The following is a 24,714-nucleotide window of genomic DNA, read 5'->3' on the forward strand; positions in this document are numbered from 1 at the left end:
ACTCAGCGTGTGTCACATAGTGGAGTCCTCCTCTCCCTTGTGTCATGGTCTTTTACCGCCACCACCTGATTCGCACACAGCTGGGAGGCATTTATACATGTTTTTGCTCACCCACCCACTCACTCATACGCACACACGCACAACTGTATTAATAGATCCAGACACTACTGACCACAATCTTGCAATATTAACTATACAGTATAAACAGGCAAGTCAATACAGGTAAGGGATCTGTTATCCGGAAATCCGTTATCCTTAAAGCTCCGAATTATGGAAAGGCCATTTCCCATAGACTTTTATTAAAATATTTTTTTTTTTTAAATTATTAACTTTATTTCTATTTGCTAATTTTAAAACATTACCTTACATGATTAGTAAGTAAGTAAGATATAATTAATCCTTGTTGGAGACAAACAATCCTATTAATTTATTTAATTTATTTAATGGTTAAATGACATATTAGTAGATTTAAGATATGGAAATCCAAATTACAGAAAAATCCCTTATCCAGAAAGCCCCAGGTCCTGAGCATTTGAATAACATTCCCCATACCCATAATAATGTCGAGGGCCACGTTTTGGTTCTTTCTTTATTAATAATTAATATTTAAATCCACAATTGTATTTCTTGGCCATAACTGCCATACATAATAAAGATTCATCTATGTTCTGAATTTTCATATTATAGGGTATCTTTAGTTTAAGAGCAACTGGAAAGTTCCAAGGGCTCTGCCTTTCTTTACTGAACTGGTTCCCCTCTCCGATAACTCCAGCCCAAGCAATGTATTGAATTATGGGACAGATTTAGAAACATATGCACTAAACAGCAAATCAGCAATTTGTATTTATTAGACTGCAAGATAGAAAACAAGCCCATGAATCCATTTATGCATGTAGTGCAATGTTCAGTCTGATAACAGTAGAAATGATTTCTGTCCTGTTTGTAAACCACTGACACAGAGATTGCCGTAAGCAGATTTTAATGTCTAGGGAACCGTTACCAGGGAATATCTAGTTCATAATACAGATACTGAACCAGAGTGATAATATAACAGCGATGGGACAGCAGTATATATAATAAATAGCAACATGGACTGACAACTGCAGTTGACACAAAAAAAAAAACCTAAAATACAGGTGTTTCTTTCCATTGCATAGAGGCAGACACACAGTGTAAAATGCTCATAGCATAAAACTCTCACTTTAACTAATGATTTCTGTGTCATAAATTGATAAAATGATATCAGTAACTAATGTAAATTAACCTGGAAATCTGCAGCTCTTACAAGGCATAATTTATTGATATCAATCTAAAACTGACCCCACAAAGGGGGGCTGGCACTAAACATATTAGAACTACACAAGGTGCACAAATGGTCAGCCTTGAGCCTTTCTTTGCCTCTGTCTTTAATGTTCATTACCTTGTATATGTAGTGATGGGCGAATTAATTTGGCAGGCATGGATTGCAGCGAATTTCTGTATTTTGCCACCTGCAAATTTTTTTTGCGAAACTGCTGTGAAAATTCGCGGGCGAAAAAAATTTGCTGCAACATATAAGTTGCTTATGTAAAAATTTTATCACGTCAAAATACTTTTGACCCCATTAACTGTCATGCATTTAGACAAAAAAGTTGCATGTGTAAATATTGTTGAGTGCAGTAAAATTGTTGCACGTCAAAATTATTTTGATGCCCATTGACTTCAATGCAATTCTGATTTACCCGAAGATGAACCTGAAGGATCATTGATCAGTCAAAGAACAAGGAAAATCATATTCACTTGATGATTATTTGTGGGCAGGCCTCAGGCCCTGGCCTAGTAGCGGCAAATTGCTTAAGGAGGCATGCCCAGTCCCCAGGGATTGGGAAAACTGCAGCAGTAAAGAAGGTGAGAGGTACTAGTGCGGGGAGGGGATCATTAGAGTGAGTGGGTCAGATGTTACCCGAGAGGTGTGGTTAGCGTGCCAGGGGGAGCTTCAGGCGAGCAGCCTGGGGACGCACTATTTTTAAATCCGGCGCTGGGGATTTAAATATTGGGCTATATGAGTCACTTGGTGATTATTTGTGGGCAGGCCTCAGGACCTGGCCTAGTAGGGGCAAATTGCTTAAGGAGGCATGCCAAGTCCCCAGGGATTGGGAAAACTGCAGCAGTAAAGAAGGTGAGAGGTACTAGTGTGGGGAGGGGATCATGAGAGTGAGTGGGTCAGATGTTACCCGAGAGGTGTGGTTAGCGTGCAAGGGGGGATCGGCAGGCGAGCAACCTGGGGACGCACTATTTTTAAATCCGTTTCTGGGGATTTAAATATTGGGCTATATGAGTCAAGTACTGCCATATCCAGAAGGTATCTGCCTATGTTTCATTAAAGAAGTATAACCCTAATTTGGTTACTGTCTCTTTAAATAGTAATTAACCCTTGGCAATCCAGGGGTCCTGAGTTCCTTTTGCATATGAAAAGTCCTGGGAACTGGGATTTACAGCGCAGGGCCTCCACCTAGGGAAAACTGAGGAGCACACCTCATGGGATTTCCACTAGGAAAAATAAAACACACAGTTTGCAAACGAAACAGATATAAACATTACATAAAACAGTAGTGAAAGAACTTGGGCAATCTAATACACAATGCACTCCTGCACTGGGGACATGTGGGACCTACCTATCTCGCTATTAGGTACCTGACTGTTTCTCCAACACAGTCCTTTTATTTTTCAAAGTCCCAATCCTCTGGAAGAGGTTAAAGACCATACAGTTCAGTTCAATTGAAATGTCCCTTCCCAAGAGCTCTTATACCCAAGGTAGCGATACCTTTCCCAAAAGTACCTCTCCCTTTGGAACCTAGCAGCCGCTCCCACGTATCAGGTAAATGCTCAAGACCTCTTCTCAAACCTGGGGCCCCACATTTGTATCTTTGCCAGTATCCTCCCTTGGGTGGCTCACTCACCAGGGTGCTCTCAGAGGCAGTCACACTGGAGATTACAGGCAGCTCTGTAGCAGGATCAATCTCACTAGTGGCACCTTTCTCCTCCCGAGTCTCTAGCAGCTTGACAGGGAACAGGTTGGGCACTCTTGGGCAGTCTCCCAAAAACTGGTTCTGGCTGGATGATGCAGCATAGAACCAGCATAGTTAAACTCTATTGGAGACCCTGTACATTTGGCTCCAAAGTCAGGCACACCCTCTCTCCCAAGGATGCACTGGGGTGCCCAGCCAATCGGATGGCTCTCCAGCCTGTAACTGGGCTGGATGATGTCACAGACAGAAAAACAAGGGAAAGTTGTGCTCAGCACTAATTTTTAAAACCATTAGGTGGGAGTGCAATGAGGCTGTGACCAGAGAACACACACAGACAAATACAAGAGGTCCTCTGCACTAAACCATTTAGACATTTAAGACATTGAGACATTTTGTGCATACAGCTACTAAAATGCCTTACCCTTTAAACAAAACAGGTATTATTTGTCCATATATTGCAATTGCATCAAAGTCATCCCATATGTGGCCAGTCCTACTCTCACAAAATGTATGAAATGTGTTGATGGTGCAGAGGTCCTCTTGTATTTGTCTGTATGTGTTCTGTGGTCACAGCCTCATGGCACCCCCATCTAATGATTTTAAAAATTAGTGATGAGCACCACTTTCCCTTATAGTTTATACAGTAGCAGTGACCAGCTCCATGTTGTAGCTCCCACCCTTCCCAGCTATAGTCAGGTGATCCCAGTGGTGGCCAATAAAAGGGCAACCATGTTTGGGTGTTTTAACCTTGAAAGCAGCAAGTAAGTTGCAGGTAAAAGTCCCTGTGTAAAATGTATAATAAAGCAATAGAATTCTTAATGAATCAGATGAAAATTGATCTTTGCAAAGCTTCTTGTTCTCTTCCAACAGTTTAGCATCAGCAGGGTATTTCTCTGTATGCCCTGAAGTGGAACTCCGTTAGACCCTCACAGAGGTATCCGCCTCCTCTCGCCGAACTCTCTCCATCAGAGCAACATACCCAGGGAGCATCTCATCCTGGTAGTGCTCTCTAATTGTTACAGCAACAAGGTCACTATTCAGGGTCCCTCTTTTCAATTGGCGAATTCTCAGAGAACAGGTTCCAAATAGGGAAGAAGCACACCAGCTCAGCAAGGCAATGCCTTTAACACATTTATTTGCAGAAGTATTAGAAGCTGCAAATCAAAAGGTGTAATTGAATTCTCAGAGAATCCATTTCATCGTCTGCAATTGCACCGCCACTCACTAGCAGTCTCAGGCCTTGTTCTAGCCACACAAGATAAGCAGACAAATCTTCCTTCTCTTTCAGGAATGTAGAGTGGAAGAGATAGAGCATCTCTGTAGCACTCTCTACAGGGCCAAACGTCACCTCCAGGACTTCAATCAGATCACCTGAATTGGCATCTGGGTGACCAACCAGTGAATCATTCTGAAATCAGAAGGAATTTACTTGTCTCATGCCATACACATAGCACTGCCTAAATACCAAAAATTTGAGTTTTTTAATTCTCCCATAAGGCATCATGGGGGGAGACATGCAAATCACTCCTTTATGTCTCTTTGGCCAACTATGCATCCAGAACTCCTCATTACAGCCTAGTTGTTCAGAGCCATTAATCCAAACTTGCAAACAGCCTGTTTCAATCTTGTTAGATCTCACGAATGCAAGATATTGGAACATGACTTCTCAGGGGGTAGGACTTGAAGAGTAGCAAAATAGAAAATGGAACCTGGTTAGGGTGAGATGGGCTAAAAGGAGCCAAAAAGCCTTTCACACGCATTTACATGCAAAGCAGTGGCGTAACTACAGGGGGTGCAATTGCACCATGGGCCGCTCCCCCTCGGGGCCCGCCTAGATCACGCTGAAAATCTGCGCTGGGTTTAACCTGATAATCTGGCAAAAAACTGAAAAAATCAAGCAATTCGCAACATACAATGTGGGTTTTTGCTCGATTTTATCGGGTATCTGTATAGGTACAGTATGAGACCTGTTATCCAGAATGCTTGGGACGTGGGGTTTTCTGGTTAAGGGCTCTTTCTGTAATTTGGATCCCCATTCTTTAAGTCTACTAAAAGATCAGCTAAACAATAGATAAAGCCAAAAGGATTGTTTTGCCATCAATAAGGAATATTTACAGTGTCAGACTGGGACACCGGGGGCCCACTCTCAATACTATTATTCTTTCTCTCCTAAATCAACCTAGTCTCCTAGTGTTTTTTCTTTATATACTATAAACTGTTATTCCATCTATTTAGCATCTTTGTTGTTATAGAAATAGGGAATGGCCATGAAATAGGCCAAATGTTTAGAAGCAAGAGGCCCACTGACACCTGGGCCCACCGGGACTTTTCCTGGTATCCTGGTGGGCCAGTCCAACACTGAATATTTATATCTAGTATTTAGGATCAAGTATAAGCTGCCGTTTTATTACAAAGAAAATTTTTTTTGAAAAATGTGAATTATTTAATTAAAATGGAGTCTACAGGAGATGGCTATTCCGTAATGCGGAAATTTCTGGATAAAGGGTTTCCGGATAACGAATCCCATATCTGTATTAGAAGAATATATATTTCATGAAAAGGCTTTATTTAAATCAAATGGTGTTTTACATATGGGCTGTTCAATGTGAAATATTTTTAAACAGAACTGCAATGTCCATGGGTATGATTCCTCTTTGACAGAAACAATTCATGCACTTTTAACAATATTTTTAATGGTATTTGCTTGAATGCATTAGGCAATGAATTGTTTATTTGTATATTGTATTCCTGATATTTTACCATATATTTTCCCTATTTGCATCCATACAGATTTTACTTTGAGGTCGTTTAACAGATATTTTTTTTTTCAGCTAAGGCTGCGGGTGCTATGGCAACGTAAATGCCCAGAATTGTTATCTGTGGTTTGTAATTAGCAGGAAAGGTCAAAATACTCTATACTGCAAAAATATCCGTCATAAAGAAGAAAAACATTGGTCTTCTATGAGTAAGATAAAGAGGCGCATGTGCTTTTATTTTTCCTGTAATTGGAGGAACAATTGTTTATGCATCTCTTGCTTTCCAAGAACTAATTGGGCACTTTAGTTATGGTCTTCGTTTGGTAATGTTGAAGAAATGAGAATGCATATTATGCAATTCCATTTTAAGGGATAAAATTGCCCCCCGCCCTCCAATAATGGATAACTGACTTTTATATTGGGTTACTGCCATTTCTGGCTTAGCAGGCAGTAAAGTCAAGTGGGGTGGGTGATGATGTCAAGGGGGTGAGGTGATGAAGCTGAGGAGGCAGGCTGAAGAAGTAAGTGGGCTGGCTAGAATGTAAGGGGTGTGAACAGATTCTGGGTGCCATCAGCAGAACAATTCTTCCCTTACCATTGGTAGGTGCAAAGCACAGTGTAAGGAGGCCCTGAAATTAGCACCAATTAGAGGTGGAGAATAATGAACTTAGTGAAGGCTTAAGCTGGCCATAGATGCAAAGATCCGATCGTACGAATTATCGTACGATCAGACTTTCCCATCTCCCGACCTGCCACTAACCATTCCGATCAAATAAAGTACAAAAGAACAGATTAGCCAATGTTCTGCCCCTGACAGCAATCGTACGATAGTTATGTCCAACAAAAGCTAGTGACAGTCTCCCTCTGAAAATCGTACGATCGGCAATACATGCAGAGATATTACCCGCAGCCAACAGAAATCTTTTAACCTGTCCGATCGACCAAACGTCTGATCTTCGCCGGACAAAAATGTTGGGACTCTCCACACACGGTCCGAAAATCGTACGAATCCTTGATTCGTATGATCAGATCTTTGCGTCTATGGCCAGCTTTAGCCTCACCTTTCAGTTAACTTTATTAATGGTCGAATTGTAAATTCAAATTTGAATTCTCAAGTTGGATCACAAATTCGAGTTGGAAATAAACCAAACTGGAATTCGAGATTTATCATAACTGGACCCTGGGAACAACTCAAATTTGACTATTCGCCACCTAAAACCTGCTGCGTTGATGTAGAAGTCAATGGCAGAGGTCCAGTGACCCATTTGAAGATGTCAATAGCCTTCGAGTTTTTTTCAGAGAAAAAACTCAATTCAAGTTTAGTCTAATTCGATTTTTGAGTTTTCGGGTCAGGAATATTTGTTCCAGTTTTAGACGTTTGAGTTTTTTCTTAAATAACCTCCCATTCCAGTTGTGAGTATATTTGAATTTATAAGAGTTAAAAAAAATTCTCATGAATTTGAAATTCGACGTTTGATAAATCTGGCCATTAGTATGATCTAGAGAGTGATATTCTGAGAAAAATTGCATTGTTTTCATTTTTTATTATTTGTTGTTTTTGAGTTATTTAGCTTCTTATTCAGCAGCTCTCCAGTTTGCCATTTCAGCAATCGGGTTGCTATGGTCCAAATTACCCTAGCAACCATGCACTGATTTGAATAAGAGACTGGAATATAAATAGGAGAGACCTGAATAGAAAGATGAGGAATAAGTAGCAATAACAATAAATGTGTAGCCTTACAGAGCATTGGTTTTTAAATGTGGTCAGTGAACCCTCATTTCGAAGCTGGAAAGAGTCAGAAGAAGAAGGCAAATAATTCAAAAACTATAGAAAATAAATAATGAAAACCAATTGCAATGTTGCTTGGAATTGGCCATTCTATAACATACTAAAAGTTAACTCAAAGGTGAACCACTCCTACTAAAAAAGAATTAAAACATTCATTAAAACCAGTAGGATTGTTTTGATTATATCTTAATTGGGATCCAGAACAAACTATTGTTTTCTCATTGCAGAGAAACATCTTTTAAAATTTCAATTATTTTATTAGAATGGAGTCTACGGGAGATTTGGAGTTTTCTGGATAATGGGTTTCCAGATAACAGATTCTATATCTGTACTAAAAAATATAACCGATTCTGAAAGGAACTCTCTATGTTTAATTTGTTTGCTGCCTATTCCCTATAGCGTAGTTTATGCAGTCCTCTCCAGTGCCGGCTTTAGAAATGTATGCATTACTGAAGGAGATATAGTACTGCAATGACAAAATGGGGGCACACAAGGAAAGAAAGAGTAAGGGGCTGATTTATTATAGGTCAGAATGGAGAATTCAGGAGGATTCCCAGCAGTTTTATGGTATAACAACACTTTCCTGAGATTCAGAAAAGTGTCATGAAAAAGATTCCAGCACCAAAGACTATGAGACTAAAGCAATAATTTTTACAGAATATAATGTAGTGTAGCAGTCCTGCTGACTCCAAATCTGCAGGGAGTAAGATGGCATGCCTCCAGGGTAAACACCAGGAGCTGGGTATCCCCATGCTGTAGGGTAGTCTCCACCAGGTGCAGGTGGGAAAACCCCACTAGATGCTGGTTCAGGTGGGAACAGTATTGTACTGTGTCAGCAAATTCATGCAATTAAGGTCTAATAGATGTTTGTAAAATATACTGTATACGTGCAGTCTGCATGCTCATTTACAATTTTACAATTTATGGAATTTATGTATATATAACTCCTAGCCCAAAGCTACCAGCTGGGAGCAATCTGGGAATAAATTGGTACATTTTATTTACATTTTTTCAGGTAGGACCAAAAATCCTATTGAATGAGGAGTTGTGTGTTGATGCGTTGCTTGTCCAAAGGCTCTACATAGGCCCCCTTGTGTAATGTGATTGTTGGTCATAGACAGAGCCGGACTGGGAGTAAAAAACAGCCTGGGCAAGCGCTCGCGGATACACACACAGAGACACACACAGATACACACACAGACACACACAGATACACACACAGACACACATACACACAGACCTCTCTCCCTCTCCCCTTCCCTCCATCGCCACTCTACTTGGAACTTCTTGTTTGCAGAAACTGGGGACGGGAACTCTCGCATCTTACTTGTTCATTGGCTGACGCCTCCCAACCCGTCTGCTGCCCAATGAGAGAAGCCTGGTGTAGCTGATGGCCAATCATAGTAGGAACACAAGACTGCTCAGTGCATGTGTATGAGAAGCAGAGCAGAGGCTGTAATTCGCATGTGTGCTGTCTACCCCTGCCTAAACGGCCCGATAACCATGATCGTGGCTCTGGCAGCCACAAAGCAGCCCATTACTCCAGTAAAGGGAGCAGCCCTTCAGGCATTTGCCCGGACAGACAGATTGCCTGGTCATAGGGCTAATGTTTGGGTCAGCCCGATTTGGCCCATCATGTGGGTAATCCCAGTAGGACTTGTATTTGAATATCTAGTATCAGGCCCTGTATACCAATAGGAGCTGCACCTCCAGGAGAAAGTTGGGTTCTGTTATTTTATGTTACACATCCAGTCACTCCAGCCTTTATAGATCACATTTTGGCTAACAATATTGGAACTTTGTATTTTTTCTATTTATTCAGTTTTTATTTTTACACTGAACTTGGAAAAGGGAATTATAGGATCCCTTTTCCAAAAACACATTATCCAGAAAGCGTCAATGGAGCACCATTTCTCATGATGTGTTAGGGAAACCATTCTTCATTTGTAACTTAAAATAATCCTTTTAGCCTGTTTTTATTATTAAATGTTCTTTAGTAGCCTTAAGGAATTGTGCTTCATATTATGGAAACAGTATTGGACTTGGGGTCTACAACTCCCCTCCGGCAGCCCCCCGCCTTCATGATCAGGGCTAAGGAGGTCAGGGAGTGGCGTAGGGAGCCACAGACACAGATGATACAGAGCCTCCTCTATGGTAGAATATTTCAGGGTCCAAATTTGCCACAGTTGCTTAATTGATGCAATTGATGCGGATTGTGCACTATGTTATGTCTGTATTGTTGAAAGTATTTAAACCTTGTTTAAATACCTTTGTGCTATCCTTGAGAAAGGTCCTAGAATGGACATAAATGTCAGATTCTGTTGTGCAGAATCACAGCTTTTTATATAGGGTGTTCCAGTCTGATAACAGTTAGGGGCAGATTTATCAAGGGTCGAAGTGAATTCGAGGGAATTTTCGAAGTAAAAAAATTCGAAGTAATTTTTTGGATACTTCAACCATCGAATAGGATACTACGACTTCGCATTTACTTTGAAGTAAAAATCGTTCGACTATTCGACCATTCGATAATCGAAATACTGTGTCTTTAAAAAAACTCAGACTTAATTTGCCAACTTAAACCTGACGAAGTGCTATGTTTGCCTATGGGGACCTGCCAGAGCATATTTCAAAGTTTTTGGGTTTTGAAGGAAAATCGTACGTTTCGTACGATTCGAAGTACGATCGTTCGAATCGTACGATTGGAGTACGATCGGAGTACGATCGTACGATGAATAAAATCCTCCGACTTCGAATGTCGGAGGATTCTATTCGATGGTCGAATTTCCACTTCGAAATTCGGCCCTTGATAAATCTGCCCCTAAGTGTAATGATATATACAGGTATGGGAGCCATTATCCAAAACGCTTGGGACCTAAAGTTTTCCAGATAAGGAATCTTTCTATAATTTGTATCTCCATTCATTGTCTCCTTAAAATTAATTTAAACATTAAATAAACCCAATAGGTTTGTTTTGCCTCTAATACGGATTAATTAATTCTAAGTTTGGATCAAGTAAAATGCTCTGTTGTATTATTACAGGCAAAAAGGAAATCTGAATTATTTAATTAAAATGGAGACTATGGGAGATAGCTTTTCCGTAATTCGGAGCTTTCTGGATAACAGGTTTCCAGATAATGGATCCCATGCCTGTATATGAATTAGCAAAACACAGTTTTCAACACAGACCCTATGTATTAGCTCAGTATTGCATGCTGTCTTATAACCCCAGGTTCCCAGCAAATAATTGGCAAGATTAACTAGATATATACATTGTGCCCAAACAATACACTTAAAAATGTTAGGAAATTCAGTATTACAGAGTAATGAGAGTCTACAAGATGCAGTTTTACATTTTCTTTGTTCTCTTCCCACCTGTTGTCAACATTCACTTGATATGATTGATTCCATGTATTAAGAGTTATCGTTAAAGAAATGCGCCCACGCTAAAATGTAGGTTTGTTTCCACAGGTAATATTGTCCTCTGTTAAACGACTTAACGAATGTGTCTAAACGTTCTTAAACAGCACACATACACACATACATACATACATACATACAAGTATGGGACCTGTTATCCAGAATGCTTGGGACCTGAGGTTTTCCAGATAAGGGATCTTTCCATAATTTGTAATGTCATACTTTAAAGGGCCCATTTATTAAACCTTGATTTTTTTTCTGGTCAAAGTTTTTTGGGGGAAATTTTTTTTCATATAAAGCTTGGGTTTTTATAGAGTTATACCCCAAAGCTGCTAAAAATCGAATCCAAAAATAAGCCATCTCAAACCTATAGAGGTCATGTAGAAGTCAATGGCAGATGTCTCCGAAGTTGTTTCTTGACATCATGATCTGCACTGGATAATCTGATAAAATTTGAGGGTTTTCATCCGATAATCTGAAAAAGAGTTTTCAGAGCATCAATTCGTATCATATTTATTTTGTTAGGACATTTAGTCTCTCTGATTTATTGAAGAAAAATTATTGATAAATAAATTCAATTTGTGGAATTCAGAAAAAAAACTGAGATTAATTAAAGTTTTAGTAGATCAGCCCCCATAAAACATTTCATGAAACATAACCCAATTAGGATTGTTTTTTCCTCCAATTAGTTGGGCTCGAGTACAAGGTACTGTTTTATCATTACAGAAAAAAATGAAATCATTTTTAAAAATTAGAATTATTTTCTTATAATGGAGTCTATGGGAAAAGGCTGTAGAACTTTTCAAGGATATACAGTATGGTTATAGGATAATCTGTATGATAAATGCAGAAAGCCCACTGATGTTAATGTTGTCTGCAGTATAGTTTCTCTGATGTTTCTTAAAAGAGAAGTTAAGTGTTAAAGCAATCATTTTGCCAGTCTTCTACAGTCTAAAGTTAAATGATTTATAAATTTATCAAGGTGTGTTTTATTTTATAGCATGCAAACGCTAGATTTTAATTTTTGTTATTTTACACGATTCAGTTCCGCTGGAAGTTGTTCAAAGAAAAATATGTAAAAAAAACTAGTTGTTTTTTACATGACGATGTGTGGCATGTTATTTTTTACACCACATAATAGATCTGCCAATGCCAAGCTAATAAATGGGACCCCTTGGCCTACTACTGGTCAGTGAGTAGTGTTCACATCTGAACTGAGCTGGAGAGTATGTAAAGAGAACTTATTTATTCAATAAAAGTTGAGAGCAAGGCTGCAAACTGACTTGCAAACTGCCTGGCAAACCATTCTATCAACTATAAATTACACTGTGAACCTATGGACTTCATGACATCTATCATACAGGCATTTTACAGTGGACTGCAGTATGACTGTCTATGACTTTGCTTTCAACCTGATGGTTACAGAGTAATGGCAGATATGAACTTAACTCCATTATCATCATCCAGAATGTTGCCTTGAAGAGGCAGACGACATGCACATAATAAGTAAAATCTGTGATCATTCAGAGAACTTAACTAAGTGGGCCAAGGAAAGGTTTTGGCTTACTCATCTCTTTCTCCCAGAATTTTTGCCTTGAATGAAAAGTAGTGGATAATTAAAGAACACTTGGCACCCACCTCTCTTTTTTCTGCAAAAAGGAATATTCTCACCCACACAGGGGGTCATTGTTTTGTATAGTAAAGAAGCCAGTGTATTGCCTCCTTATTAAACAATCATTTTAGGTTGTTTCTGCTTATTCCAAATACATGTTTCAACCTAAGTAAGATGGATTCCTCTTGTCTATTTTCATTATTATGTAATAGTCCCATTATGTTGTACTAACATTGCTGGTTAGTAAGTAAGTAGAGATGTTTTCTGAAATCTTAATTTCTGTCCAATGCAGTCAGTAAACGTCTATTTGTTTGGATGGAGTTATAAGCTTTCCAGGTCTAATATCTGCCCCAGGGTTCAGCATCACAGTAACTTAGTTTAGCTACATTTAGTTAGTTTATCGGCATTGGTGAGCATTCCTGTAACATATCAACATATGTTTTCTTCTCTAACAGTATCTCATGCAACCTTGGTAAGCAATATAGAGGAGTCATTTAGTCCAAATAGTAGCCTGCAGGAGGACATTTCAATACCATATAGTTATTTACCCTCTGTCCCACTATTGGCTTGAAGTTGGGTCTTGGTAGGGTTCTCATTTTGTCCAGAAAGGAGAAAGCAAGGTAAAGAAAGGTCAGACAAAAGCATAGTCTAGATGTCTAGATGCAGGGAGAGATCCAATTTAGTCAAGATCAGGCTAATAATTCAGTGAATTAGCAAATCCAATAAAATAGAGCACCCAGGAACAACAAACAGCTATTTATTAATCGTATTTGGAAAGTTATTTTCACAAGACAAAGCTTAATTAAAGTCTCACAATAATTCCTTTAATTTAATTTTTTTGGAGATTGGATATAACTTCCAGTTACAAAATGTCCTCCAATCTGGCATTCAGAATTGGTGAAAACTAAAGATGCTGCAGCATAATGAAATCTGCCCAGTCTGCAACAGAATATATACTTTTCTTGTTTACCAATAAACACTATCAATATTCCAAGAGGGAACAAATGCTTGCCACGGAAAATATTGTCATGCCATATAAATCCTATATTTCCATATCTTTCTTCATATCAATCTATAAAAACCTGTATTTGTTTATTGCCCTTTATCTAACATTGCTTTAAATGAAAGTGCACTTGGAACCTCTAGAGCTAAGCTGAAATGATAATCAGAATAGACAAGGTGACCGATGTACTGGCACAATGTAAGCAAAAGTAATAAGGGATAGTCAGAGCACATTTTTAAACACACAGACACATATTATTTCTGTTTAATGTTTCCATCACATTGGCATCCCGACACCACCCCCCAAAATTGGGTCTGGAGGAGATCAGTGGGCAGCATGGGGTGTGGGTCTGGGTTGCCGGGGCCCACCAAGTTTTTACCTGGTGTCCTGATGGCCCAGTCCGACCCTAAATATGTGTGTGCGTAAAGTAAAAGTGCATTTTTTAATATGCTAAAGATTTTTGGGAAATTAAACATGTTGGATGATTATTGGATTGCCCTTGGTGATTAAACTAGGAGTTAAAGGTTCCTGCAGTAAAAACATTTAAAGCCAACTAAACCTTGTAGAAAATAATCTGTTCTAAACATATTTTAAAACTGCAAGACTACCTTTTGGCCCCTCAACAACTACTGGGTCTGTTTCCCCCATTGTTATATTATGATATGCTCTATAATTTGATAAATACATTCCTTCTATGACCACTTCTATACATTTAACTCCAATAAGATATCCACAATGTAACAAATCACATTCATTTCAATCAGAGCATATCAAGTGTTGTACTTAAAACCACACAACTCTTACTAGGGAGCACATTTACTAAGGGTCGAATTTCAAAGTGGTAAAACTTCGAAATTCAACCATCGAATTGAAAAAATTCGATAGTCTTAAGTTTTTTGTTTGAATTTAGCTGTTTTCGATCGAATTAAAATCGTTCGATCGATCGTAGAAATCGTTCCAATAAAACGAACAATTTAAAAAACTTTGACTTCTAAAAACTTAGGTTCGAGGAGGTCCCCATAGGCTAACATAGCAATTCGGAAGGTTTTAGGTGGCGAAGTGTTGAATTCAAAGTTTTCAATTCGACACTTCGGCACTTCGATTTTCGAATGGTCGAATTTTCAATTCAAATCTAATTTTGGCCTATTCGATGGTCGAAGTACCCAAAAATTACTTCGAAATTCAAAGTTTTTGATTTCGAAAATTACTTCGAATTCACTTCGGCCCTAAGTAAATGGGCCCCTAGGTGTAGTAACCGTTAGCAACCAATCAGATGTTAGTTTTCAAACAACTAGTCAGTAAATGCTACCTACTATGTGTTTATTATGGGTAACTAGACCTCATGCAAGTTTTATTATTATTATTAAATATTTGTTTAATATATTATTTACTGTACATAACGGCATTGTCTCCTCAAGCACTTTACACTGCAAGAGACAGAAGTTTACGATTAAAAATTAAATGCACATTTATGAAATTGCATTTTGGACCAGTAACATCAAAAAAAAGAAATTGTTTTAAAGTAATAAAAATATAATGCAGTGTTGCCCTGCACTAGTAAAACTGCTATTGGTTATATAAATAAGCTAAGGTTACACAGCAGATAGCAGATAAGCTCTGTAGAACATAATGTTATCTGTTATCTACTATTTATCCTGTGCCATATAGCCTTTTTTCAATTTCCCCCATTACTACACAACAACATGTTTATATAAACTATAGTAGTGTTTATGAAGCAAACAGATCTGTTTTACTAGTGCAGGGCAACACTACATAATATTTTCATTACTTTAAAACACTTTCATGTTTTGGTGTTTCTGTTCCTTTAAGATACAATGGGGAGGGACGTTCCTGCTCACAAGAGCCTACAATCTAAAAGGGTTTGTGAATTTTCTAACATTATCTCCCCTAGTATCTAATCTATATATTTTTTCAAAAAATGAATGTAAATAATGTCTAGCGTTTATTTTTCGTAAGAGTTTGTTAATTGCTAAAACCAATTTATTAACAGCTCTTTCTGACTACCTACCTGTTTGTTTTTGTAGTGAACCTCCCCATTGCAACATGGCCTCTGAATTTGACTCTGAGATGGACAGCACGGAGCGATTAGCTCTAGGAAGCACAGATACCCTGTCCAATGGCCACAAGGCAGACCAAGAAGCTGCAAAACGTCTGGCAAAGAGACTTTACAATCTTGATGGGTTCAAGAAAGCTGATGTGGCGAGGCACCTGGGGAAGAAGTACGTGTGGGTATTGTAAGAACTATATATATAACAAAGTCCTCTTATCCAGTATCTGTGATGTGGTGGACCTTTGGTGGATTTCATCTTGAACCAACTTGTATTGTCTGTTACTTCATCTTTACATCCGTGGTGATGCATGAAGTTGTGTATGTTTCCTATTATAATCCACTCTATAGTGCAAGCACTCTTCATGCCATTGACACATTCTACTCTGCAATATGAATGGACATGGTCAGTTAAATTTGGATGGTCATCCTCTGTGAGCTTTGTGCAGCTTCTTGTTGCTCATTGCTAAATGGATGGGTTTGATAAAATACAAAAATTACTAAGGGATTTATTTGTAGGAGTATTCCTAGTCTAGTTAAAAGGGAATATTAGGGAGTATTGTGAAAAAAATAATTAAGCTTAGAGGCACATTTATTACGGGTCGAATTTTGAACCCATGAATTAGATTTTATTCGAAATTTGAATATTTGATTATTTATTAATAACATTGAATATGCAAAACTCTGACACATTTTACAGACTCGAAAACTCGAATCAAATTCGACCAAACTCAATTTGAGTCAAGAAGGCTACAGACAACTCCAAATCGGTCACTGCACCTCTCCCATTGACGTATACAATAATTTGGCAGGTTTTAGGTGGCGAATAGTCTAATTAGAATTCTTGAAAATCGTATTCAAATAGGCATAATTCCCTAGTCGAATTTGACAGTTTTGACTATAAAGAAAAATCAAAAATTCGAATTTTCAATTCGACCCTTAATAAATTTGCCCCTTAATGTCATAGCTAGAAGGAACTTTCTGTTATAATCAGTTATGAATTCTCTAACGTTTCTAAAATAATCAAAATACTCCCTAACAACCCTCTTGGCAATCTGTCCCTCTTCAGGCAGCGGCAGCTTTTGATTGACAGTTAGGTCAAATACATGCATGTGCTCCCTTTAGCCCCTAGACAATGTATTAGAGCTAACTGTTCTAAAATAACTGACACCGACACAAAGCTCCATGTATACAGACAGAGTGGGATAGAGAAGAATAACTTGATGTTTTCAAAAATGGCAGATCATTTTTAATTCATTATATATAGAATGTTTCATTTGGGCCAATTTGCTGCAAATACACTAAAGAGGCATGGGTTTTATTTATTCATTCTTTGCAAGTGCATACACTTTAAAAACCTTAAAATTTAGTTTTGATAATATATTCCCTAGCAGGTGGAATCTACATCCCACCCTTGATCAATGTACCCTTTTTTTAAATTTAGTATAGGTATGGGACCTGTTTTCTGGATAACAGATCTTAAACCCAATAGGCGTGTAATAAACCAATTAGGCTGATTTTGTTTCCAATAAGGATTAATTAGACAGTATATTAGTTTGGATCAAGTACAAGGTATTGTTTTATTATTAAATTATTTTAATTATGGGAGACGGCCCTTCAGAGGTTTTTAGGATAACGGGTTTCCAGATAACTTATTCCATACCTGTAATAACTTTCAGGAGTTTCCTTTTGCAAGTGAGGTCATAACCATGGATTTCAGCCATTAATTTGGCTTAAATTGCCATATGTGGATCCATGTGTAGATCCATAGTTGGGGACTGGTTTGTTACCCTTTATTCAGGCAGTTGCCTAAGGATTTAGACAGCTAAGCGGGCCCTTAGCATAGCTAGACAATTGTTTCCCTTTTCTGGGTTAAAGTATGCGCCTGCTAGTTTAGGAACTGACCAGAGGGTGCCACTGTTCTAAAGTATATAAGGTAAAGCACCCGTGTGCTCTGGGTTTTTTCTTCCTGGATTTTCTGGGTAGACAGGTGGAACTAAACTGGAGCATAGGTTAAACAGAGCTTGGTAAGTGTAAGGATGTATTCTTGTCATTGGTTACACTAGGAGTGACAGATAGGAGCAGGGCTAGCTAGTGAGTAGTCTGAGCTCCACCAAGGAGATAAAGTAAGGATTACAATCCAGGGTGCAGGGGCGTAACTACAGAGGAAGCAGACCCTGTGGCTGGAGGGGGGCCCAGGAGGTATAATGAGCAATTTCAATATATATTGGTAAAACAGGACAACCTCTTCATATGTTGGGGGCCCTAAAATAAATTTGCTGTGGGGCCCAGTAAAACCGAGTAGGGACCAAGCGTATAGGCAGGGTCTACTGTAGCTCGCCTAGGTTCCACTTGAGGAGAATCCTGAAAGCTGAGAAAGCCATTGAATTGAAATATTCCACTGCTAAATGATTGACTCTTGATGGGCAATGCATTGTATGCTTGAACCTGGAATTGTGAATACTGTATATGCTGAGCAATTGTATTCTATATCTGCTGCCTAATTCTCTCAAATGGGGGAATGTAATAAAAGTCGCAAAGAGAAAAACAAGAATAAAAATTAGCATTTTGCAATTTAATATTCTTGCACATTGCAAATTTTAATTGCGCACTTTTAAGAAGTGCTTTATGTAATATTTTGGAGCAAACATAAAAACTTTTTCGGTAAGAAGTTTTATTACATTCACTGTGCAATGCCGCAAACTAAAAAAAAAGATTCCCAAATTTTCTTCCACTGCAGGAAGTGGTCGCTAAATTACACAAAGCATAACTTTTCATGTTGCGAATAGTCTTTCCAACTTTTATTACATTCCTCCAAATGTCTTTTATATGAATCCAATTGATAAAGCTTTATTTTAAGGTTTAAGAACCACTGCTGCCCATATTATGAATTATTCAAGAGAGCAACACCCTACCTCCAACATAGACGAGGGCCAACACCTGAAGATTAGGAGTTACATGCATAAGTTATTGGTAAAGCAAAAGTTGCTTCCATTTAAATATAGCCTTACATGTGGATTATCAGGCAGTAGCAATAAATCTTCCAAAGCTATTGAGTGAAAACGGAAAATTGAGCAGATTTTAAATATAACCTTTAAAAAATAACAATCACAAAACAATTCACAAACAATGAAGGTGGTGGGTGGACTTCCAAGCATTGCACACCACATTTTAAAATGAAATAAAGTTACAATTGTTATCCCTAAATAAACTCAGAAATAGTCACACCCACATACATATATTGAGAAGTCGAATGAATTATTTACTTCATGTCACATCATCAGGCATATGTGATATGAAATGAATTATTCACAAGAGTGTTGGTCCTTTTCTAATATACTGTATATAATTACATTTTGACCATACAACCCTTATTCACAGAACTGCTGACTATGTGAACATTATAAGTAATATATATTTTCTCTCCCTCTCTCTCTTTCTCTCTCTCTCTCTCTCTCTCTCTGTATTTGTGAAGAGATCACAGGATTTGTGGAATTGTAAAATAGTATGGTTTAAACTTTAGGGTATGGGATCCATTTTACAGAAAGCTCCAAATTATGGGAAGGCTGTCTCACATAGACTCCATTTTATCCAAATTATCAAGAATAATTTTATTTTTCTCTGTAAAACCAAAACAGTTCCTTGTACTTGATCCAAACTAAGATATAATTAAAGAAAATATAAACTTATAAAAAAGTTAAATGACCAAAGTCTCTGAATCTTCCCCTTGGTTGTCCGACCCAACGATCCTCGTTTCTCCTCGAGTGCAAAACAACAGTCCAAAATTTTCTTTAAAGGTCAGCGCTAATTGAAAGCTCAAGGGAAAAAGTATGATGGAAAAAGGAAAACGATGAATTTTTTATAGTGTAGTATTTTACTGGGAGTTGTAGTTCCACAACCAAAAAAGACTATTTGGTGCAGTTACCCTTTAAAATTCACCACAAGTGGCTATTGGATGGGTACTTACGAACGTTTAAATTTAACAAGTGCACATCACGATTGTTGGAGAATAAAAATTGCAAGGTAATTCTTCTGAGCTGGAAGAGGTTAAAAGTGCGCAAAATATAGTGTAAAATCCTTTTTATTAAATATCTAATTTAGCGCGAATTTCGTGAATTTTTCGGCGAAGCCAAACGGCGCTAATTCACCCATCACTAAACAGGTCCCATACCTGTATAGCAAAGACCTGGTTCTCTAAGTTACATGAGCAAGTATATTGGGTTACCACAAGAGCACTGATCGTAAACTTATTTATCAGTGGAAAAGCCACTTGTGACATAATACAGGTGCATCAATAGGCAGCTACAATTCAGGTTATCCTAAATTTTGATAATTTGTGGATAATCTATTACAATGTACAGCTTGTGTTTGTTTCCAAATGATTTACTTCTTGGCCATCCAAATTTCTACTTTCTTTATTCATTCTTGTTAATTTCCTTTTTTAAACGTGATTCTGTTTGTATGGGCTAATCACTTTGTAATATGTGTAGTTGTCTTGTCCGCCTTCTGCTCAATGTGTCATGAGTATGAATGCCATTAATTAGTCTGCTTGTTACTTTGCAGCAATGAGTTCAGTAAGATGGTTGCAGAAGAGTACCTCAAGTTTTTTGTCTTCACAGGGATGTCTCTTGACCAAGCCCTCAGGTCAGTTATTTGAAGTATTGCTTTTTACTTTATCTAATGGAATAAAACTAAAGCTAAAAACCCGTTATAAATGTAATACCAGTCTGAATATCTTACAATACATTTGTCTCCTTATGGCAAACTTGTAATGCGTTTTTTAGTTCACCCCCAATTACTGGTCCAACCTATGGCCAAGGCCCCTTTCAAGGGCCAGTGAGAACTTCCATCAACTCACAAATGGAAAAAAAATATTGTTGTGGCCGTTACTCACTTTCTAGGACAGCAAATATATATTTTCCCCTAAGGCATAGAGGAGGGGCAGACAATATTTGATTGACACTTCTTTAGTGTATAAGATATAGATCATATCCCAACAGGAAAATATAAATATGTATAATATATACTGTATAGTATCAGGATGCCAAGACACAGCAATCATTTTGTTATGTCATGTGGTAACACAATAAAAAGCTGAATTGCAGTTAACTTGCCATTGTGCGTGATTCCCATACTTCACAACGTTTTGTTAAGCATAGCAATGATTCCCATGTTTCCTTGCTGAATGCTTTGTGGTAATTAACCTTCATTGCATCAGCTTAGCACATTTATGTTTTCCTACTCTAGGATGTTTCTGAAAGAGTTGGCTCTTATGGGAGAGACACAGGAAAGGGAGCGGATATTGGCTCATTTCTCTCAACGATATCATCAATGTAACAGTAACAACATCACTTCAGAGGGTGAGAAACCACAGTGTCATAATTACTGTGTCATAATTACTTGCATGTTATTCTAAGTACTTGTGTTTATGGTTACTGTGGTTTTGAAGGGTTGCACATTCTTGGAACACAACAATGGACATATGTGTAATTCTTGCTTGTATAGTAGAATCAGCTCAGAGACTTTGTCAATTTGTGGGTCCTGGTGCACGTACCCTGACTGGCCACCTTCCAATCCTTTTCACAAGTATTGATTGAAGTACAGCACCACAAAAAAAATTTCTTATAGATAAAAATGCCTTTATTGGAACACTGGCAGGACCTGGATAAGCGACGTTTCAGGCTACACAGAGCCTTTTTTCAAGCTTGAAAAAAGGCTCTGTGTAGCGTGAAACATTGCTTATCCAGGAAAAATTTTTTGTGGTGCTGTACAATCAATACATATGTGTAATTCTTGACTGTTTGCTTAGCCAAGGTCTTTGTTTTTTGTTAATATCACACATGACAACCACTTGACCAGGCCCTGATTCGTGGAAAGGCCACAAAGGCCTGGGCATAAGGTGGCAGGACTGTAGGGGTTTCATGCCTGTGGCATATCTGCACTAGGGACTGGCCAGACAGAAGATCTCAACATTTGCACTGTCCCACCCTCTCAGTCCCTTCTACTCTTGGGTTGGGAGGATTTTAAAGCTGAATACTGTAAGGTAGAGGTGGAGATTGTGGAGGCAGGTGTAAGGCGCTCTAGTCTCGGGGTGTCTGTACAAATGCTGTCCTGCACCTGACACTTTTTAGAATATCATATTTTTTTCTTTGCCATGACCCACTGGCATTAGGTGGCCTCTTCTTTTATTGTCAAACTTTGAGCCACTCCAGAGCTTAAAGGAGAAACAAACCCTTAATGAAAAAAACCTTACCCCCCCTACCCTACATAGACCCCCTTCCCCCCATTCTAGATCCCCCCCGGGGAAATGCCCCTAACTCTTTACTTACCCCTCCTTGCAGATTCTGTCCAGTGGAGTTCATCAGCGCCATCTTCAGCCGCTTTGGTAATCTTTGGAATTAGACTGGTACTTCTGCAATTTTCGAGAGTTTCGGCGCATGTGCAGTTGTCGCAAAACAGAAAATTGCTCCAACTGCGCATGCCCCGCTTCGCCAGTCTCATTCCAAAGATTACCGTTTCGGTCAGATCCAACGCGATGCATCCAACAGTTGTGTCGTGTCGGATGAACACTGCAACGCCATCCGACGTTACTATTGCTTACTTTATTCTCCGTCGTATCTGATTTGCTGCCTTTGTTTTGGTGCAGCGTGTCGGATCCGCCCGAAACGCACCGAAGTCGCCCATGTAGTTCTACCATTAGTTCATCAGGTTATGACAGGTCTGACTTGTTAGAGTCTAAGGTAAAAACAATACACACCTTTAAAAATAACTAAAGGGGCATTAATTAAAATATTAAGAAAACATTATGAATTTAGAAATATGCTATTCAGTTTTCAACACTTTTTACACTTGAGAAAACATGTTTGCTCACTTTAATAAGTAAATCCCTAAGAGTGTAATAATATAATACACATCTCTCTAAATGAGATGGGGAGGAAGATTTACTCCTTAGTTTTATATCATTCGTTATAACACTACTTAGTGATGTTTGTTCTTTACTTCATACAGGAGCCACAGGTGACCTGTAAAATATATCCTTATAAACGTTTCTTAGTGATGTCATCTGTTATAATCTTTACTTAGGGATGTCACTTGGTTTAAAGGAGAACTAAACCCTAAAAATCAATATTTAATATACTGAACTTATTGCACCAGCCTAAAGTTTTAGCTTGTCAATAGCAGCAATGATCCAGGACTTCAAACTTGCCGCAGGGGGTCACCATCTTGGAAAGTGTCTGTGACACTCACATGCTCAGTGGGCTCTGAGCTGCTGTTGAGAAGCTAAGCTTAGGGGTCGTCACAAATTATCAAGCAAGAAAATAAGGTTGGCTTGTCATATAAACTGATGCTACAGGACAGATTATTAAATTCTGATGCTATTTGCACTGGTTTCTGTGCTGTCATTTCGTTTTTATCCATATTAATTACTATTCAGCCTTATATTGTGACATTTTTATTCTATGTGTATTGTATATTGTGAGTCAGTCCCTAAGCTCAGTAAGTGACAGCAGCACAGAGCATGTGCAGTGAATCAGCAGAAAAGAAGATGGGGAGCTACTGGGGCATCTTTGGAGGTAAAGGACTGTGTTGCTTTGGGCTGGTACAGAAGCACAAAACATAATGTACAACATTTCTAGCCTACTTCTTTAGTTAAGCTTTAGTTCATCTTTAAATGGCCCAATTTGGCTACTTATTCACTGTATTAGTTACAGGACATTATAACTTAGAAGAGTTAAAGAGTTTGACAATATATTTGCCCAAAGCAGAGCAGTTGGAAGCAGAACATCAGCATTTGTTTTGCTAATGTAAACCAGTCTTGCAGAAAATGTGTTCAAATAGGCATTAAATGTTCTCTCTCTGGCTAATTTCTGAAGCAGTTGCTAATTCTTTAGTTTAGTATCTGCTTATATAACACTTTTGCCTGTGTATTTAATATTTATCTGCCATTTTGATTTAATACATATTCACACCAAAGGAACACATATAGCAATCCCACGGAGCCGTGTTATTATAATCTTCAAATAATATAAGTCTCTTTTAAATGGAAACAAACCTTATAATATAAGTAGGCTGGTAGAACACTGGCTGGTACATAAGTAAAAGTGCACCTACATTGCAGACTGGGCTTCAATATGTTATTTAGGTTTGGCAAAATCATTACTTACTGTACATGGATAAAACCAATTTTACATATAATAGCTAAATTCTAGCTAAATTCTAGCTAAATTCTAGATAAATGGATCTGATCATTCAAACACGTAAGTTAGGGAGCTGGAGAGGATACAGGCCACAATAGGGTTCTGTTCATAATGTGTCAAGGGCATTAAGGGATTCTTGTACTTCTTCCCATGGTTGTTTTAAATGAGCCCTATGGTGTATCCTAATATGAATTTATATAATTTACCTGCTGCAACTTGCAGATGGCTAAATGTATCTGCAATATATGATCTTAAAATTGTAATTCAGTGTGTTTGCAGATGCCACTAATACCCAGCTTTCACTGGGCCTTGAGGTTAAAACAAGCTAAACATTGCTGGAAATTTATAGTAAATGCCAGTGAATGTAGTCAGACCCTTTGGTGTGCCTTTTTTGTGAAGTATTGCCTCACCCCCAAGCCTTACTGGTTATACTGCTTACCCAACACATTAAAGAGGTTGTTCACCTTTGAGTTAACTTTAAGTATGATGTAGAGAGTGATATTCCGAGACAACTTGCAATTGGTTTTCATTCATTATTGTTTGTGGTTTTTTTCTGTTATTCAACTTTGTATTTAGTAACTCTACAGGCTGCAATTTCAGAAATCGGGTTGCTAGGGTCCAAAGTACCATAACAACCATGCACTGATTTGAATAAGAGACTGGAATATGGAAAGATGAGTAACTAAAAGTAGCAATAAATTTGTTGCCGTACAGATCATTTTATTTTAGCTGGAAAGAGTCAGAAGAAGAACGCAAATAATGCAAAAACTATAAAAAAAAATAAAATAATGAAGACTAATTGAAAAGTTGCTTAGAATTGGACACTGTATAACATACTAAAAGCTAACTTACAGTGAACCACC

General features: G+C 38.1%; 1 protein-coding gene across 1 annotated transcript in view; it reads left to right on the forward strand.

Moving 5' to 3' along the window:
• Positions 1–24,714, forward strand: part of LOC108696242 (PH and SEC7 domain-containing protein 1-like) — a 202,059-nt gene that overhangs the window by 53,641 nt on the left and 123,704 nt on the right. Inside the window, exons 7-9 of the mRNA XM_018225405.2 lie at positions 15,631–15,825; positions 20,217–20,297; positions 20,901–21,013. Coding sequence (XP_018080894.2) covers positions 15,631–15,825; positions 20,217–20,297; positions 20,901–21,013 — 389 coding nt within the window. The remainder of the gene's footprint in view (positions 1–15,630; positions 15,826–20,216; positions 20,298–20,900; positions 21,014–24,714) is intronic.

Source organism: Xenopus laevis, chromosome 7L, assembly GCF_017654675.1.
Source record: "Xenopus laevis strain J_2021 chromosome 7L, Xenopus_laevis_v10.1, whole genome shotgun sequence".
Classification (NCBI taxonomy): Eukaryota; Metazoa; Chordata; class Amphibia; order Anura; family Pipidae; genus Xenopus; species Xenopus laevis.